Here is a 19,758-nt window from a genome sequence, read left to right on the forward strand (position 1 = left end):
CGCAATTTCACTTTTCTTCAGCATCGCAAGAAACATGTTATATGGACTGCTGAGACAAACTATACATTTTAAGCTGATGGTCTATATTCACAAGGATTGCCTATGATTTCTTTATCAAGGGACCTACAAAAATTGTTTGAAAAGTTTTCAGGTTGCGTAAGTTACATTTGTTTTGCATAGAAAAATATCATAGGTGTCTACCTTTGTGTGACTGAAACTCCATTCACTCCGATAGAAAATGACAGCAAGAATATTTCTGTGTGTTATTGGAACAATAAAAGAATACAAAAAGCTTCCATTTATTAAAAAAAATGTAAAATAAATTGTGAGAACTAAAGCAAGCTACAAACCAGAATGTTTCTATATTGCCTTTTCACTAACTAAATAAAGTATGTTACAAGTTTGATGTGCCACAGTATTAAAATGATATAAAGTGTTAAGTCAGCATTTGCTAATATAATTTTAAACATTCCAAAAATGCACTATGCAAAATATATATATTTTATAAGGTCTTTTTTTTCGAAAGCATTACAATTTTGTTATCACACAATCTTCCTGAATTATTGTCTCTGTTTTTAGGCAGGAGACATGGTTCATGTTTAATTCGCGGTCTATCTGTTCCATTAGTGTGTCTGAATCCAGTGTCACTGATTCCTTCTCTGTTTCCAACACAGAGTCACTGTCAGAAGATGGCACGTTCGTATCCTCCTTCTCCTTGTGCTCACTGTTTGGTAGTGGGAATTCGTCCCTGGAATCATTTATACTTAGTTCACCATTGAGAACCAGTTCTTTCCTTTCCAAATTCAGAGGTTTGCTGCCTCTGCTTTCCACCTCCTGACTTGCAACTTCTTCTGAAACAGAATAGATCTTGTTTGTGCTCTGCTGTGTACAGTATGATTTTGACCGTCTGTGAAAGAGCCCAAAGTTTTTGATGTCTTTGACAAAGTTACTTTTCTTCTGCTTTTCCTTAGGGGGTTCCGGAGCTACCAGCGCTGATCCATTGCTTACACTGTTACACCGGTCTGAGGTGATGGAAGCTGATCTTGGATGAATCAAAGTGGTTATGTCAAAAAGGCTGAAGGTTCTCTCAGCTCTTCCTTTCCCTTTGCTTTCATGAGTTTCATCGGAGTTAGGAAAGGAAGAGGCTTCCTTGTTGAACTTTGGGATTTGTGAATTGGAAAATTTATTTCCTTTTAACAAACCCAGAACTTCAAAGCGAAAACTGGAGATGTCTTGCTTAAGTTCCTAGAATCCAAAGGGAAATAAGTTTAATATCAACCATGTCATATATATTGCTTGAGAAATGAGATACAACACAGAGTAAAACACTGTTCCCTCTAAGCTGAGCAGGTGTCCTCCAACTGCATTACTGCCAGTGTGGGGTGGTGCTTCGATATTGTGTCTTTAATTTATTTTTTTATTTTTTATTTATTGCATTTGTATCCCACATTTTCCCACCTCTTTGCGGGCTCAGTGTGGCTTACAATAAGATATGAATAATGGAAATACATTTGTTACAACTTGGTTATGGGTTACATTGTACAAGTTATGTGAAACCATCGAAGTATCATTAAGAATATAACAATGGGACATCAACATTGAAACGTTGGAAAGAGACAATGGGAAGCTTAAAGGGCAGTATTAAGACACAGAGACATATGGTGTACATATTCCTGTGAGTAAATGTATGAGTGATGTGGAATTACGGGGGATGAGGGTTAGAAGTGGATATATAATGCATTGATGATCAGTGAGTGTGGTAGAGACAGGCAGGCTTCCTAAAATCCTGCAGTGTTTGCCTGTCCCTCACATGATAACATGATAGTGAAACAGCACCTCCCACTGGCAGGACTGTAAGTGGAGGACTTCTGCTCAGCTTAGAGGGAACAATGGAGGTAAAGTTTCAAGCCACTTATGTGGTTGGTACTCATGCTAGCTCAGATAACAAATAACATTTGGCTTTTTAAATTGCTACATAGCCAAATGATTTCTATTTTTGTAACGGCAGGGTCAGAGACATTTTTGTGGGCTGGCTGCAAAGTTATCTGTACAAGAAGACATAATCAGCTGTTGGAGGGACGTTATCAAAGTGAGCTGCTGTTAAGGTGGGTTATTTTGCCACAAGTCATTCTATTTTAGCACAGGGTCCCATGAGACCTTGTGCTAAAATAGCATGACTTCTGGTAAAATAATGGGAGCCCATGTTAATAACTTCACCCCTGAATCTGCTTTCAAATCTTTGTTGGGTCTGTTTACATATAACAAATGAACAAAAAAAAAACCCCAACTGAACCTATGTCCACTTCTCAGTTCCAAACTTTTCCCATTAGAAGAAATAATTAAGATGGTCGGGGGGAGGGGTAATTTTATGTCTATGGGGTCAAAGCACATAGGGACCCTTTTACTAAAATGCATTAAAAAACTAGCTAAGTATGTTTTAATGTGGAACTTTCCTACAGACTAAGCCCATTTTTAACGCACTCCAAAAATTCAGCAGTTTTCTTTTTTTATTTTGTATGTCCCACACTAATTTTTCGATTAGTGTGTGAGATCTGCAAAAACGTTAACACAAGAGCACTTACCTCCTCCCATTTGGGAGCAGCCCAGCACTGTTCCAAACAGTGCTTAAAAATAGCAACGGAACAGTGCGGGGCTATACCATCCCTGTGATCAGAACTAATAGCATGCAAATATAGGCAAGCTATTAGCTCTGACAATAGGGGAAAAGTCAGAGGATTGTGCTTGAGCGTATGGTCCTAACTGTCAAAAGTCCGGAGATGGAGGTGTCTTGGACCCCTAGGTTTTTAGAAGAAATTTGAATAAACGTTGATTTGAACACCATCTGTGAGAAGTTTTGTTACTCTACTCCTTCCACTTGGTGCCCTTTTTCCAGTAGAGTATTTTGCCTTCTGTTTGTGACCCCTAGACCTCTGCCAGCTGCCACCTCAAGCCCCCCACCCAGACAGCAACATGGAGGCTGGAGGTCCAGTGGACCTTCAGTCCTCTGACACGAGAGCCTAGGGGGCTTATGGATCTCCAGCCCCCTAACCCTCTCAACACCCAAAAAAGAATTCCTGGTGACCGAAGTGGCCTGCCACCCAACTCTCATCCTCTCTGGTGGTATAGCGGAGCCCTCCCCCTTACCTCTCAGATGAAGGAGGGAGTAGCACACTCCCTCCTCATCCAGCGCCACCTTCAAAATGGCAGTGCTCATCCCACTGCATCCTGGGATATGCTGGGTGGGGCTTCCCTACCATATAAGGGAATGAATATTATGGGCATCTACGTGGTTAGTGTGTGCTAAAAATGCTAGTGCATCTTTGTAAACATGGCCCTAAGACGCCCATTATATTCCTATTGGTGTCTAATTTTTAGCATGCACTAAAAACGCAGAATGCTTTTATTTAAAAAAAACCCCCAAATTTATTTACTTATGAACCCCCTTTTTGCACACATTGCAATCTTGAAGTTGAATGAGAAGTATGTTTGTTAATCCTTTAGGAGGGTGAGATATACTATGGCAGATTATTGTCAACTCTAACTGTATGATCTGCATATAGGAATGCTGGAAAGTTCTATTAAGGAAGGGACTGGGGAAAGGGAGGATGAGAGGTATTGTGGAGTGGGGTTTTGTTCATATGAGCATGCACATTTTGCTAGCTATAAACTTGTTTGATGTTTCCCCTGAAAAATTTAATAGAGAAATTTAAACATAAAAACAAATATTGGAAACAATGAATTTCTGGAGCAATGGACACTCCCTCCTCCTTCACAGAATCCGTTGCTCTGAGGATGGACTATATTAGCTTGAGTTACCTTAAAATTCTCTTCTGTGAGTCCTTCTTCTTTTTTAGCATCTCTGATCATTGCTGCAACATATCTCTTTATTAGATTCTTCATAACTTCCTAAAACATAAACATGTACACAATATAGTTAAAGCAGCACTGCCTCTTGATCAATTTTGAGTGAACCATATGGGAACAACGTTCAGACTTCCTACTTAGGTGTGTATACTTTCCCTTTGAAAATTGCCCATGGCCTTGCAAACTTTGTACATGGGATTTTGTGAGTGGAATTTCAATGGAAAATAAAATGCATAGATTAGAAACGCAAAACTACCTCTTGGCATGGATGAGCATAGATGGGCAGACTGGATAGGTCATATGATCTTTATTTGCCTTCTTTTTTTCTCAGTGTCTTTGTTTATATTTTTCAACTACCCCCAGAGTAAACACGGCTCTGAAATGCTTCATCACAGTTTGACTATAAGTATGTGAGCTATGGAAAACTACATTCTGAGGCCAGTTTTTTAACACTGTACCTATATTTAGGTGCCCTGAGAGTGCCTATACTATAAAGGAAGGTAGACATCTATTTTCCTTTATAGAATAGTAGAATAGAGTGATCCACGTCTACCCATTCCACTCCACTCAGGAGTTTTTGGACTTCTATCATATCTCCCCTCAACTGCCTCTTCCTCAAGTGGAAGAGCCCTAGTCTCTTTAGCCTTTCCTTTCCCCTCCCCCTTGCTTTCATTTTCAGAGGACCCAGACAAGGTAAAAACATTAACTTAATAAACCTTTGGTTACAATATGCATATGAATTAATGGACAAGACAGACAGATGAACTTAACCTCTACCATAAGAACTACTGCTTAGAATAATACTAGAAGAAAGGAATGTGGAAAAGGGGCTGAAGGAATATGTTTTCATGACTTACTAGATATGAAAAAAATCTACATGGTCATAAGGAACTGTAGATAACTGCTGTTATCATACTAATACACAGTAACACAGTAAATGAAGGCAGATAAAGACCCATGCGGTCCATTCAGGCTGTCCAACAAGATGGCCAGAGACACTCCCACCACCCTGTGCAGGTCCCAGCCTCCATACTTAAACACTGGTTGTAAGTCTCCACCATGCCAACCATATAGGCAGACAAACATGATAGAGTCTTGGTTATGACTATATCAGGCTTATTTTCGAAAGAGAAGGACGCCCATCTTTCGACACAAATTGCAAGATGGGCGTCCTTCTCTCAGGGTCGCCCCAAATCAGCATAATCAAAAGCCGATTTTGGGCGTCCTCAACTGCTTTCTGCTGCGGGGACGACCAAGGGGGCGTGTCAGAAGCATACCGAAAGTGAGACTGGGGCATGCTTAACACGTGGGTGTCCTCGGCCGATAATGGAAAAAAAGAAGGGCGTCCATGACGAGCACTTGGCCGACTTTACTTGGTCCATTTTTTCTTGTGACCAAGCTTCAAAAAGGTGCCCGAACTGACCAGATGACCAATGGAGGGAATCGGGGATGACCTCCCCTTACTCCCCCAGTGGTCACTAACCCCTCCCACCCTAAAAAAAAAAGCTTTAAAATATTTTTTGCCAGCCTCAGATGTCATACCCAGCTTCCTGACAGCAGTATGCAGGTCCCTGGAGCAGTTTTAGTGGGTACTGCAGTGCACTTCAGACAGGCGGACCCAAGCCCACACCCCCCCTACCTGTTACATTTGTGGAGGAAACAGCAAGCCCTCCAAAACCCACCAGAAACCCACTGTACCCACATGTAGGTGCCCCCTTCACCCCTTAAGGCTATGGTAGTGTTGTGCATTCCGAAATTTAGGTGCCTAGTTATAGAATATGGCTCAGTGTGCTTAAATCTACATGCCAGGATTTATGCCAAGTTTTAGTTGATGTAAATGGATGCACACAGATTTAGGCGCTGAAATATCAGCTAAGCATATTCTATAATTGGTGCCTAAATCTAGGTGCCAATTATAGAATATGTTTAGTCAGCATTGATTTCAGCGCCAATTTTTAAGGTGCCATATATAAATCCCCTCCTTAGCGCAGAACACTCTCCAACCCCAGACATGCCCCCAGCACTAAAAAAACAAAGTGTACCGAGCCCAAAACTACTGCGGGATGCCTGAGCGCACCCCGCAGTACTGCTTTTTACCTGTGCTCACCACAGCTTAGTAAAAGGGCTCTTAAATGTTTGAATCATATGTTTATGTTTATTAAAATACTTGTTATCCCGCTATTAATGTGCAGATGCCACCTCTCTCACTCCTTTTCTCCAGCGTATACATATTCAAGTCCTCCAGTCTCTTCTCATATATTTTATGGAACAAACCTTGTACTTTTTTGTTGCCTTTCCCTAATAAAGGATATGTTACCTGATATTGATGATGTCTTCTCACATTATCAGCCGCACGTCTCTGGAAACAAACAAAACAAAAAAAAAATCAGAAGCCAGAAGTCATGTATTTGTAATGCAGATATAATCTTACAGATTTTACTAAAAGGATTTAATTTTATTACATCTATATTTTATTCTGTGTGTATGTGGACTGTAGATGAATACATTTGTATCTGATTATATTCCTTATGGAAACACAGATAAAATGAATTCTTAAGCTGTATTATTTGCATGATAAAATTGATAAGTTGGACTCTCTGAAATTTGCAACAAACTGCCAAAGGGTCTGGTTGTAATAAAACCAAATTTTCTCTTTCTACTCTGGGATAGTCTGATGATTAGACCCTTTTGACAGAAATGTAATATATTTGACTTCTACCTATGTAGTGGTAAGGATCCCTCTAGAACCACAGTTATGGCTTCTGGGAAGATAAGCTGTCTAATCGAGCAACAAAATGTGTTATTGCAGAGTTGTTGCTTGAGAAGCATTTGTTAAGCCTGGCTACCAGTGCTAAACAATAATGATTCTTGTAGTGGGTACCTTATACCAGTCATAACAAAACTGTTCTTACTGCTTGTCAAGCATGTTTCTTCCTTTTTCTGTTACTATGCATCTTTTCTGTTCTCCTTTTCCATTGCTTTTCTGACTCTACTCATTTTCTACTTTCCACCATAATCTTTTCTTCATTATCTGTCTAATAAAATTAAATAATCAGAGGAAATCAAATAACATATGGTAATATGTATAATTATATAGTAGAGACTGGCTGTCTCCAATTTGTACAGCTATTTTGTTATATGTAATTGTATTTTGGTTTATGAGTAATAAGAAAAATAATTTCTAACCCCCCTCCCCCCTCCCACACACACAATACCCAAGCTTCTCATCAGTATTCAGAAAGATACATTTATACTGTAGTTTTGCAAGTATTGATGCTATGTCTGATAATCTGGGCAAAGAATTACAACTTGACTGCTTTTACAGTACAGATATGCTTGGGAAAAATGTTAATTTGTATATGGTTTGTTTTTGGACGTTTGGGCCTATTTATCATATTCTTTATCAGCTCATTTCAAACGTTTTGCTACATTAAAATATGGGGGGGGAGGCAGGTGACGTGGTGGAACAGTACCAGATATGGATCTGTGGTCACTCTTATGTGCATTGGGCACATAAGAGGGCAGCTGTACGGCATGATGGGGTGAATTTGGGCTTTCCGAGGGGGAAGGTGGCTGTACGATGTTTGGGTAAGAGAGGGATGCTGTGGGCTCAATTGTTGCCAACCATAGAGTGGGAGTTGATGACTTCCAGTGCGCCACAGTTTCTCATCCTGCATTTAGGGGGCAATGATCTAGCGGGGATGAACAGTGTGCTATTAGTGAAAACAATACAGAATGATTTATTAAAACTGGCATGTTTGCTGCCCCGGACCAGACTCGTCTGGTCGGATATTATTCCACGACGAGTTTGGAGGGGCGAGAGGTCGCATACAGCGATCGATGGCACACGCAAAAAAATGAATAGGTGGATGGGTAAATTTATGGGGTCAGTTAAAGGGCAAGTGATTGTGCATGAGTTCCTTAAAGAATCTTGTGCGGGTTTATATAGATCGGATGGGGTCCACCTGTCTGATGTGGGCCTGGATATATTCAACTTTGATTTACATAATTTTATTGAAGCCATTACGCTGGTGGTAGGTCGCAGCCAGGGTTTGGGGGGAGCCCGCGGCGAACGAGGAGTCGTTGCCGTGGGCTGTGGCATAAGCTATGGAACTTAGGTAACATTAGCGACGAGTACACAGCACCTCAGCGGATAATATGCCAAAGTGAGTTACTATGTATATGTTAATGACCTGTTGAAAGTTACAATACTGAGCGAAATGTTATGCCTGCATGCGGGCAGGATTACAGAACAAGATGGACACGGCTAGTCTCCTGGCTTGGACGGCCAGGGGGCCAATAGCTTTGGTGAAAGTGGTAAATGCATCCTTGTACGGGATGCATTTGATTGGACAGCGTGCTATAGCAGACAGCACTGAGGAGGAACAGGGTGCTTGGACGGCACAGCCTGTAGTAATATAACAGGGTGCTTGGACGGCACAGCCTGTAGTAATATAAGCAAGAAGGGCTGTGTACTCGGAGGGAGATGTTTATCAATGATGTTTATCAATGATGTTTACCAATGATGGTTATGTGAAGGTTTACGGTAAATAAAATTTTGGGACCTGGCTGCGGCCTAAATAAATCCACATTCGTTAAAGAAATTGGCGTCTGGTGTGGTGTTTGGATAGAAGGGGGTGACTGAGTGAATGCCGAATGCCCTTGTTGATGGAAAGGCTCACCCTTTAAGGGGAGCCGATTACAACCGGGCTGAAGGCTCAGGAAGAACCTGGGGTGGGGGGGGGGAGAGGGAGGGAGGAGTGGGAGTGGATAGGAAGGATAAGAGATTGAAGGGTGATGGGTAAAGGGGCGGGTAGGGAGGAGGGGTGAAGAAGGGCTGTGAAGGGAGACACAGCGCCATTTGGATTTCAGCAAGCAGAGGGAGCAGTGTTGACCCGCCCTCCCGCCCATGAGGTACGGGGGAAGGGTCGTTGTCGCAGCAAGGCATAAGCTATGGAACTTAGGTAACATTAGCGACGAGTACACAGCACCTCAGCGGATAATATGCCAAAGTGAGTTACTATGTATATGTTAATGACCTGTTGAAAGTTACAATACTGCGCGAAATGTTATGCCTGCATGCGGGCAGGATTACAGAACAAGATGGACACGGCTAGTCTCCTGGCTTGGACGGCCAGGGGGCCAATAGCTTTGGTGAAAGTGGTAAATGCATCCTTGTACGGGATGCATTTGATTGGACAGCGTGCTATAGCAGACAGCACTGAGGAGGAACAGGGTGCTTGGACGGCACAGCCTGTAGTAATATAACAGGGTGCTTGGACGGCACAGCCTGTAGTAATATAAGCAAGAAGGGCTGTGTACTCGGAGGGAGATGTTTATCAATGATGTTTATCAATGATGTTTACCAATGATGGTTATGTGAAGGTTTACGGTAAATAAAATTTTGGGACCTGGCTGCGGCCTAAATAAATCCACATTCGTTAAAGAAATTGGCGTCTGGTGTGGTGTTTGGATAGAAGGGGGTGACTGAGTGAATGCCGAATGCCCGTGTTGTCAATTTTACATGTCTTTGAGGCCCCTTTACCAACTGCGGTAAAAAGTGGCCTTTGCGCATCCTTACGCGGGTCATTCCCATGCACTAAGGCCATGTTTTCCACAGGGATAAAATTGCTAATTTGTCTATTTTTAGTATTAATGGCCGCGTGCTAGTTTCCCCATTAGTGTGTGAGCCCCTACTGCCATCTTGTTTGTAGGTGGTAAGGGCTCATGTGCTAACCACACCCTAACCGATTAGCGCTGAACATGCCCACTCTCTGCCTCAGGCCCACACCCAGTGCTAACAAATAAATGCTATTTTTTAGTGCGTGGATAGCACACGCGCATCCAAAAATGACTGCAATAAGCATGCATTAGTGCTTACTACAGCTTAGTAAAAGGACCCCTTTAATTGGTATGTTAACATTCATTACATTGATTTTACATTCACTTTTTTTTTCACAAGTGAAATGAAATGACCAAATACCAGTGGCGTAGGAAGGGGGGGCGGGAGGGGCGGTCCGCCCCAGGTGCACGCACTCGGGGGGTGCTGGCCCCGCTGGTTCCCTGCTCTCTCTGCCCCAGAACAGGCTACTTCCTGTTCCGGGGCAGAGAGAGCAGGGAACCAGCAGGTGCGCCGCAGAGGGGGGGGGGGGGGGTCGCGCCGTGCTGCACCCAGGGGGGTGCGCAGCGGCAACCCGCCCCGGGTGCCATTAGCCCTCGCTACGGCACTGCCAAATACAGTACATGCAACAAATACCCATCACCAATTTATTGTAACACATACAAAATGTTGTTTAAAATACTGGAAATACCTATAGCTCATTATAAAGGTGGCCTATCTGGAAAAGCTAATCCCAAATATAAAGGCCTTTTAAATAAAATGCATTAATGTTTTACAGTTACTATCGAACCCTTTTACTAAAGGGTTGCCCTGTGCCAATCCGGAACTACTGTGGGTGACAGCGGTAGTTCTGTCCCCAGCGCGCACCATTTCAGGCGCTAGCAGTAATTAGGGAAAAATATTACCACGGGGGCTATCTGGCGGTAATCAGGTAGAGCCGCATGCTGCCCGGTTACCACCAGGTTAGCATGGGAGTCCTTATTGCCACCTCAATGGGTGGAAGTAAGCGCTCCCTACAAAATGGCCATGCGGCAAGTGCAAATGTACTGCACAGCCATTTCATTTTTTCCAGTTTTCACCCGCTGCAGTAAACGGGGCCCTGGCACACAGCAAAGATGGTCACTGCCACTAGTGCAGGGCCCCTTTTACCATGACTTAGTAAAAGGGCCCCCTATGTGTAACTGCAAAGCTTCAGCATAACTGTTGAGAATGCTCCCAGCATCTGTCCATGATGTTACCACAGTTGCAGCTCTACCATTAGTCCACCTGAGAAAGGGGCCTCAGGCAGCACTCTTTTGGAGCAGCAGCCACCTCCACGCCCGCCGTGCTCTGGCATCACCCCTCGCCCTTTCCTTCTCTGACTTCACCTTCTTTTCTTGCTTTCCAAAAGTCAGGGTGGCAGCAGTTCCCACCTTTTCTCTCTTACGGCCCATCTTTCTGACGTAATTCCTGTTTCCTCGGAGGCAGGGTGAGCTGCAGTAGAGAGAAGGGCCGGGGCCAGTGGCAGGGCAGTATATGGGAACCTCTGCCGCCCCGACTTTTGGAAAGCCAGAAAAGAAGTTAAATTCGTGGAAGGAAAGAAGGGGGGGGGGGGTCAGAATGGGGGGGGGGGGGCGGGGTGGAGCCAGGGCGAAGCAGAGCTGGGTGCAGAGTGGAGCCGGGGAGGCAGTAGACCATCCCCTCGTCTCAGGTGGCAGACTGTTTTGGGCCGCTCCTGCACAGAATGTTAAATGCACTTTGTTTGATTTAATTGTTTGATATACCACCCTTCATTAAAAAAAGTCAGAATAGCTTATAGAAAAATCTAAAAACAACGTAACGACAAGAACAACAAGTGGCATTAAGAGGGGCTACACAGATGGGTTATTTTACCATTACCTTGTGCTATTTTAGCACGGGTTCCATTTTCTGCAACGAGACCTAGTTACTAAGAACTGGGATTAACAGTAAAATAACACATCTCCAGTGCCGTAGCGAGGGCAACTGACACCCAGGGTGGGTCGCTGCTGCGCACCCCCCCCCCCCCCCCCGGGTGCAGCACGGTGCATCCTCCACCCTCCGGAGTGCACCCTCCGCAGCGCATACTTACGATGGAAGGCGACGAGGAAAACTGGCGAGGGATGGGAGGGAGGGCCGAACCGCCCCGAGTGCATGTCGCTAGGAGCTGCGTCGGCTCCGCTGGTTCCCTGCTCTCTTTGCCCTGGAACAGGAAGTAACCTGTTCCGGGGCAGAGGGAGCAGGGAACCAGCGGAGCCGACACCCCCCCAGCGGCGTGCACCCGGGGCGGACTGCCCCACCACCCCCCCTTTCTACGCCACTGCACATCTCAATGGTAACCCATGTTGATAACCTCCCTTCCCCTAAGTGATATTTGCTATCTACCATAGTAACAACATGTGATAAGTCACCATATGGTAAGTGCAAAGCAAAGTCCATGTCCATTCCTCGCCCACAACCTGCCCATTTAGCATATGGTAACTTATCACATGTTGTTACTATGGTACTTAGCATGCTAAGTTCTGTGCATTTGTTTGAAACAACATGGGAAATGTCATCTCCCACCTCATTCTACGTAGGAAAAAAACAAAATTTCAAGGTTTATTCATAGCTTGCACCCTTTCATAAAAGTGGACATTTTTTTTTTTTTTTGGAAATGTGAATTCTTTCCTGAAAAGGCTGCACTCTTTAGGTTTAGGTCTTTCTGCATTATTATCTTGGATATTATTACAGAAAATATTTTTAGCATTTCTGGGCCTTCCCTGTGGAATGCCCTTCCAACTAATCTAAAAATGGAGGTGCGGTCAAACCATGGAGTGATACAAAGGCATTCTAACATTCTCATTTTTGTTTTCCACTGCTTTCCTAATAATACCTAACATTCTATTTGGTTTCTTAGCCATCACTGCACACTGAGTAGAGGGTTTCAAAGTATCATCAACGATGACACCTAGATCCATTTCCTGGGAGGTGACCACTAATGTGGAACCTTGCATCACATAGCTATAGTTTGAGTTCCTCTTTTCCACATGCATCAACTTTGCACTTGCTCACATTAAATGTCATCTGCCATTCGGATGCCCAGTCTCCCTGTCTTGTAAGGTCCTCTTGCATTTTTCACAATCCTCTTGGGATTTAACGACTTTGAACAACTTTGGATCTTGTTTACTAAGCCGCGCTAGCATTTTTAGCATGTGTTAAAATAAGCACACACTAAATGCTAGAGTTGCCCATATGTTCCTAAAAACGCTAACCCGCCCTTAGCGCTCCATAGTAAACAGAGCCCTAAGTGTTATCAGCAATTTTAAATACCTCACTAGTTATTCCCATCTCTAGATCATTTATAAATATGTTAAAAAGCAGTGGTTTCAGCACAGACCCCTGCAGAACCCCACTATCTATCCTTCTTCATTGAGATCACTGACCATTTAACCCCTGTTTTCTATCTTAATTAGTTTTTAAAGCACAATAAGACATTACCTTCTATCCCATGACTCTCTAATTTCCTGAGAGGTCTTTCATGAGGTATTTTGTCAAATGTCTTTTGAAAATCCAGATACACAATATCAACCAGCTCACTTTTATCCATGTTTGTTCACCCCTTCAATAAATGTAGTAGCTTGGTGAGCTTTGTTTTACTAATCTATGCTTATGTATTGGCTCACTGGTCTATAATTTCCTGGATCACCTCTGGTGCCCTTTTTAAAAATTGGCATTACATTGGCCATCCTCCAGTCTTCCAGTACCATGCTTGATTTTAAAGATAAATTACATATTACCAACAATAGTTCTGCAAGTTTATTTTTCAATTCTAACAGTACTCTGGGATGTATATCATCTGCTCCGGGTAATTTGCTACTCTTCAATTTGTCAAATTTCCCCATTACATCTTTCAGGTTTACAGAGATTTGATTCAGTTTCTCTGACTTGTCAGCACTGATCACCATTTCTGGCATTGGTATCTTCCTTAGTAAAGAACAAAGCAAAGAATCAATTTAATCTCTCCTCTATGGCCTTGTCTTCCCTGAGTGTCCCTTTTACCCCTCTATCATCTAGAGATCCAACTGATTCTTGGCTGGCTTTTTGCTTCTGATATACCTAAAAATGTTTTTACTATGTTTTTTTTGCCTCCAATGCAATCTTCCTTTCAAAGTCTGTCTTTGTCTTCCTTATCAGCACTCTACATTTGACTTGCCATTCCTTACGCTGTTTCCTTTTATTTTGATCGGATCCTTCTTCCATTTGTTGAAGGATTTTCTTTTAGCTCTAATAACTTCCTTCACCTCAATTTTAACCATGCTGGCTGTCGTTTGGCCTTCCTTCCTCCTTTTTTAATACACGGAATATACCTGGCCTGGGCTTCCAGGATGGTATTTTTGAACAGCATCCATGCCTGTTCAAAAATACCATCCTGGAAGCCCATGCCTGTTGTAAATTTTTGTTTTGACCTTTGTAGCTGCTCTTCTACTTTTTTTTTTTTTTTACCACTGTCCTCATTTTATTATAGTTTCCTTGTTGAAAGTTAAATGCTAACATATTGGATTTCCTGTGTGTACTTACTCTAGAGCTTATATCAAATCTGATCATGCTATGACCACTGTTGTCAAGCAGCCCCAGCACCATTACCTCCTGCACCAGATCATGCGCTCCACTAAGGCCTAGGTCTAGAATTTTTCCCTCTCTTTTTGGTTCCTGAACCAGCTGCTCCATAAAGCAGTCCTTGATTTCGTCAAGGAATTTTACCTCCCTAGCATGCCCTGATGTTACATTTACCCAGTCAATATCGGGGTAATTGATCACCCATTATTATTGTGTTGCCCAGTTTGTTAGCCTCCCTAATTTCTGATAATATTTCTATATCCGTCTATTCATCCTGGCCAGTTGGATGGTAGTACAATCCTATTTTTTTTTGTTACATTTGTACCCCGCACTTTCCCACTCATGGCAGGCTCAATGCGGCTTACATGGGGCAATGGAGGGTTAAGTGACTTGCCCAGAGTCACAAGGAGCTGCCTGTGCCTGAAGTGGGAATCAAATTCAGTTCCTCAGTTCCCCAGGACCAAAGTCCACCACCCTAACCACTAGGCCACTCCTCCACTATCCTTTTCCCTTTACACATGGAACTTCAATCCATAGGGATTCTAAGATGTGTTTTGGTGTTATCTTTGAAAGATACCTTGTTTCTAACCATGCATTTTTGAATGACTGTCAGCCTTCCCCAAAGGTTCTATCTCCTTTTTAAATGCCAATGCCAGCAGCCTGGTCCCACCCTGGTTAAGGAGGAGCCCATCCTTCTGGAATAGGCTCCCCTTCCCCAGAATGGTGCCAAGTTCCTTACAAATCTAAAACCATCCTCTCCCTACACCATCACCTCAACTACACATTGAGACTCCGGAGCTCTGTCTGTCTCTTGGGTCCTGCACATGGAACAGGTAGCACTTTGGAAAATACTATCCTAGAGGTTCTAGATTTGAACTTTCTACCTAAGAGCCTAAATTTGTTTGATTGTAACCTGCTTTGGTTAAAGCGGGATATAAATGTGTAAAATAAATAAATAAAATTCAGGTACAATGGGTATTTTTCCATGCTAGCGGCTGCTATGCACTAATGCCAACGCAGCCCATTTACTTTGAATGGGCTATGTTGGCATTGCTGTGTGGCTTAGTAAACAGGGGGGTAAGTTTGTTCCTGAGGCAGTGAAAGTGTAATTGACTTGCCCAAGGCAGAAGGAGCATCAGAGGGAGTTGAATGCTGGTCTCCCTGACTCACAGTCTACTGTTCTAACCACTAGGCTACTCCACCACTCCATAGCTCTAACCCAGATACATCATTTCAATGCCTTATAGTATATGTCAGATAAAAGGTCATTTTTCACAAATAAATAAATAAATGGACTGCTGAGCTGTGATTCTGTTATACAGCATTTTTATTTTAAATTCTGAAGCCTTGCATTATGCCTTGCTGAAACTGTACTAACCACCAGATGTCAGCACACACATAATGTTCAGTAGGATGTCTTAACTTAAGAAAGCTCATTTGCATTTAGCAGTAGTCAACTAGCTAACACTAATTTCATACTCAATACTCAATCTGACAACTTATATATATTGTAATGATGCTAGGCAAACATTAGAAGGGATGATATTAAACTGGAAGTTTAATCCAGAGGCCTTGGAATGCTGTTCAGGGATCCATTAAAGCCTTCAGCAGCTTAAAAAGTCAGAAGTATACTCCAACATGTTTATTTAAAAATAAAGGCAACATATGCTCATAAGGTGATATATACCAAGGGGGTAATTCTATAAGGAGCCACCTAGTTTTAGGTGGCAGAAAAGCATGTAAATGGAGGTATTCTAGTCATTTACATGCGTAAGTGACCACTCAGAATATTGAATAGCACCATAGATATGATCCTTCAAACATCCTCCCAAACATCCTCCCAAAGACCCCTAAGCACCTCTGAGTCCTACCTAAGGCCAGCCGTGGTGGTCTGTTAGGACAGGGCAGGAGTGGTCCCCTTCCAAACGCACCTGACCCTGGTGGCAATTTTGCAGAACTACCATTAGGGGGTCAACCTTCTATATATGGAAATTAGGTGAGTGCTGATACATTCTATCCTCCACTGTGCATCTGTGAGTTATGCATCAGCTAATACCCATGCTGAAGGTCCTCACATACATGCTCCTACTGTCCGTGCCCTCTGATTCTATGCAGCCAGAGCCCACATAACTTATAATTCCTTAGGACTTTGGACAATACCCTTGTCACAAAATACAAGAAATTGTATATGCTTTTTTAATAATCTCATCTATATGCTATGGTGTTACCTTTTCTACACAGCGGGGTACTGCCTTGAAAGCCCTCTATTGACCCCACCCTTTCCTAAATCTATTGGGTAAAGGTATCACATTGGCTCAATAGTCACTACTACTGCCTATGTAGCAGGCCTCAATCAACGTATGTACACTTGCACATTTGCACATATGTGGGTCTGATTTCATGAACTCTCCACCAGCTGCTATACTTCCTTTGGCATAAGAGTGTCACATGTTTTCTCTGTTGTCCTTCTCTCCTGTGAGCAAGGACCCACAGAAGCAATGTCCTGCTTTCTCTCATGCTTGTATCCACCACCAATTACATCCAGTGACCACCACTAATGTCACTGGGTGACCACAACCAGCTATGGTTCTAGACTACACACACACACACACACACACTTTCTCTCTTACACAAACACACACACATAGAGTTGAACAGACACTACCAGTTACATTTACACAGAAAGATAGTGGTAGATGGACACACCCAAATGCACAAACTAATATATCAACAGTTGCACAGAGAGTTGGGGATGGAAGGGTTAAGGGGGAGGATGGTTAGAGGATTGAGGAGAGTATCTGCTTGAAAGGGACACACATGAGCAGAGTGACAATTACTGGGGTTGTAGAGGGGTAGATGAGAGCAAAAAGGTAGTAAGTCAGGGGAAGGGTGAGGCCTGACCACACTCTGAGTCAACAACCGGTAGCAAAATACACCAAGCAAAGCTGCAGGTCAAAAGAGCCATTTTCTCTACCAGTTAGGCTCTATTTTTGGAGGTATAAATTTGGGCACATTTTTTTCAAACCATGTGCATGCCATATATAGAGCATGTTTTACAAGAGCAGATGACAGTCCTGCCCAGTGCAAACTCACTTTCTACCCTAAACATGCCCCTTTCAGGGCTTATAAATGTACAATACACATGCCCGTGTTGACGTAGAATACTCAGCAATGGGTAGACCTAATGTTAATTCTGCATATGAAAATGCTACGTAAGATTTCTAGAATAAGGGGAAATATGCATATGTCACATTGATAGTGTGAGTGGATATAACTGGGAAGAGTGGCTGAAGCAATTAGTCTTTTTCCGCTGTCATATACTATAGTATTATGAACTTCCATTAAGTGTTTATCAGTGGGGTCCATTTTATTTATTATTTATTTATTTAGATTTTGCTGACACCTTTTTCAGTAGTAGCTCAAGGTGAGTTACATTCAGGAACACTGGATATTTCTCTGTCCCAGGAGGGCTCACAATCTAAGTTTGTACCTGAGGCAAAGGAGGGTTAAGTGACTTGCCCAAGATCACAAGGAGCAGCAGTGGGATTTGAACCATTTTCTAAGTATTTACTAAGCTGATTTTCCACAGTAATGGGAATCAGTTGACAATAATCATAACTTAAAGTGGAAATTTTTTGTTTTTACCACAATGTATATTTTACTTCTCCCTTCCCTCCTCTCACCTATGCTTTTATTTTATTATTTTTAACTGTGTATGATTATTGTGATATGAATGCAAGACTCTTTCCTATATTTTATTGTGGTTCCTTTTCTGTTTTCCATTATTTTAGTTTGTAAAACCACTTAGATCTGCTAGTTAGCTTAGGCGGTATAACAAGTTTTAAATAAAATATAAACATTAAATAATAATAAGCTGTGAAGCAAAGCAGCTCATTATTATGCAAAATAAATAACACAGTTAACATTAATGCTTGTAAATTGTGTTATTTATGGCCCAATTCTTTCGGACAGCAACTTGAAGAGGCTGATGTTTTATAAAAATAATATCTCCTCCCATCCTGATCCCTTTTTGCACATTCCCCCACCCTCATCTTCCGTTAACTTACTCCATACCCTCAATCCTCCTTTAATGCACCATCCATCCTTACCGACAAACACTGTCTTAATCATCCTTTGAGATCTGCCCAATCTGTCCACCTCCATCCACTCTGACATTCCCCTCACACTTTGATCCCTCTTTGACAAAACACCGATCCCCTTTTCAAACCCCCCAGATCATAATTGCCCTACCCCATTTACTGGGGGTCTCTCTGTTATATAGTGAGAGGGCAGGACTCGAGAGTGACCTCTGGATGCTTCTGCCCAGGTAGACCCCTGCCTCAAAATGGTGACCTCAGCTCACTAGTACCCTCATGATCAAAAGCAAACGCCGACGCTAGAGGCTGTTAGCGCCGTACTAGCGCTGATGTTTGCTACCGCCCCTTGATTAGAGCCCTTGAGCATGTGAAACAACGCATTCGAGGGCTCTTTGTGCAAGTAGCATGCAAATGCATGCTAAAAAGGGCTTAGCGCATTCATCCCCAATGATCAGCGGCCAGCACGCCAAAATTTGGGTCACTAGCAGCGGCAAACCCTATGCCAGCTCCGAGCTGGTGTTAGGGTTTGCTGATCATTGGGGAGGAATGGTGAGCCCTGTCCAACATGCAGTTGCATGCTGGCAGGCCCCCGTTCTCCCCCAAAGCAAACTGCAAACAGGGGGCTGGAGGTCCGGTGGACATCTGGTCCCCCCCGACGATCCCACCCCCCCCAGGTTCAGGGAGGGATGGAGATCTGGTGGGTCTCCAGCCCCCCCAATCCCCCTGAAAAATGGTCCCTGGTGGTCTAGTGGCCACCGGCCAAACCCCCTCTCACCCTCCCTCCTAATGAGCGATGGGGGGGGGGGCTGGAGGTCCGGCAGACCTCCAGCCCACCCCAACTCACCCGCCCAGCGTTGTCTTCAGTGGTGGTCCAGTGTATAAAAAGAAACCCCCTCCCAGCCCCCCTACCTTGGTTGGAGGAGGGAGATAGCCTGCCTCCCTCCTCTTCCTTGAGTTGACGATGACAAAATGGCGGCACCCAGCCCCGCCCAATGCATGCATGCATGCATGCAGTGTGCAATATAATAAAAACAAGTTAGAAAAGGAATGCCAAAAATCAGATAGGAAAGAATAAAACAAAGTAAAAACAAGGACAACATACAATAGAACCAATAATAACCTAATTACATCATCACTCATTTCACATCTCACAGCCCATGTTTGATACAGACAACCCGGCCCAACTGGGAGATCATTATACAGCATAGGAGAAGGGCAATCATAGGCATCAGAACTATGCCCCAAAAGCATCTTGAAATAAATAAGATTAAGTAATTCTTAATACTACTAGAGAGCCCTCCAATTGAGTATATGAAGGCATAGCATTTCCAAAAGACGAACCAACTGTATTAAACATCTTAGCATGTATTGTTTCAAGACTGCAAGTTCAAAAACATGGAACTACCAACTGATTTTGAGAAGTGGACCATAATGACCATGCTCCCTATATTTTAGAAGTAGGGAAAAGTCTTATTGCCTTATCTTGAACTAGTTGTAACCCACATGTTTCCCTCTGAGGAAACCCAATATAAATGACATTAAATCAAAGCCTGAATCACAATACACAAATTCTATAGAGAC

At 43.1% G+C, this 19,758-nt stretch overlaps 1 protein-coding gene across 1 annotated transcript in view; it reads right to left on the reverse strand.

Moving 5' to 3' along the window:
• Positions 1 to 348: 348 nt before the first annotated feature.
• Positions 349 to 19,758, reverse strand: part of TRPC4 (transient receptor potential cation channel subfamily C member 4) — a 457,082-nt gene continuing 437,672 nt past the window's right edge. Inside the window, exons 9-11 of the mRNA XM_030200405.1 lie at positions 6,182 to 6,223; positions 3,817 to 3,906; positions 349 to 1,245 (exon numbers count right to left, since the gene is read on the reverse strand). Of these exons, the coding sequence (XP_030056265.1) occupies positions 529 to 1,245; positions 3,817 to 3,906; positions 6,182 to 6,223 (849 nt within the window). The 3' untranslated portion in view covers positions 349 to 528. The remainder of the gene's footprint in view (positions 1,246 to 3,816; positions 3,907 to 6,181; positions 6,224 to 19,758) is intronic.

Source organism: Microcaecilia unicolor, chromosome 4 (assembly GCF_901765095.1).
Source record: "Microcaecilia unicolor chromosome 4, aMicUni1.1, whole genome shotgun sequence".
Classification (NCBI taxonomy): Eukaryota; Metazoa; Chordata; class Amphibia; order Gymnophiona; family Siphonopidae; genus Microcaecilia; species Microcaecilia unicolor.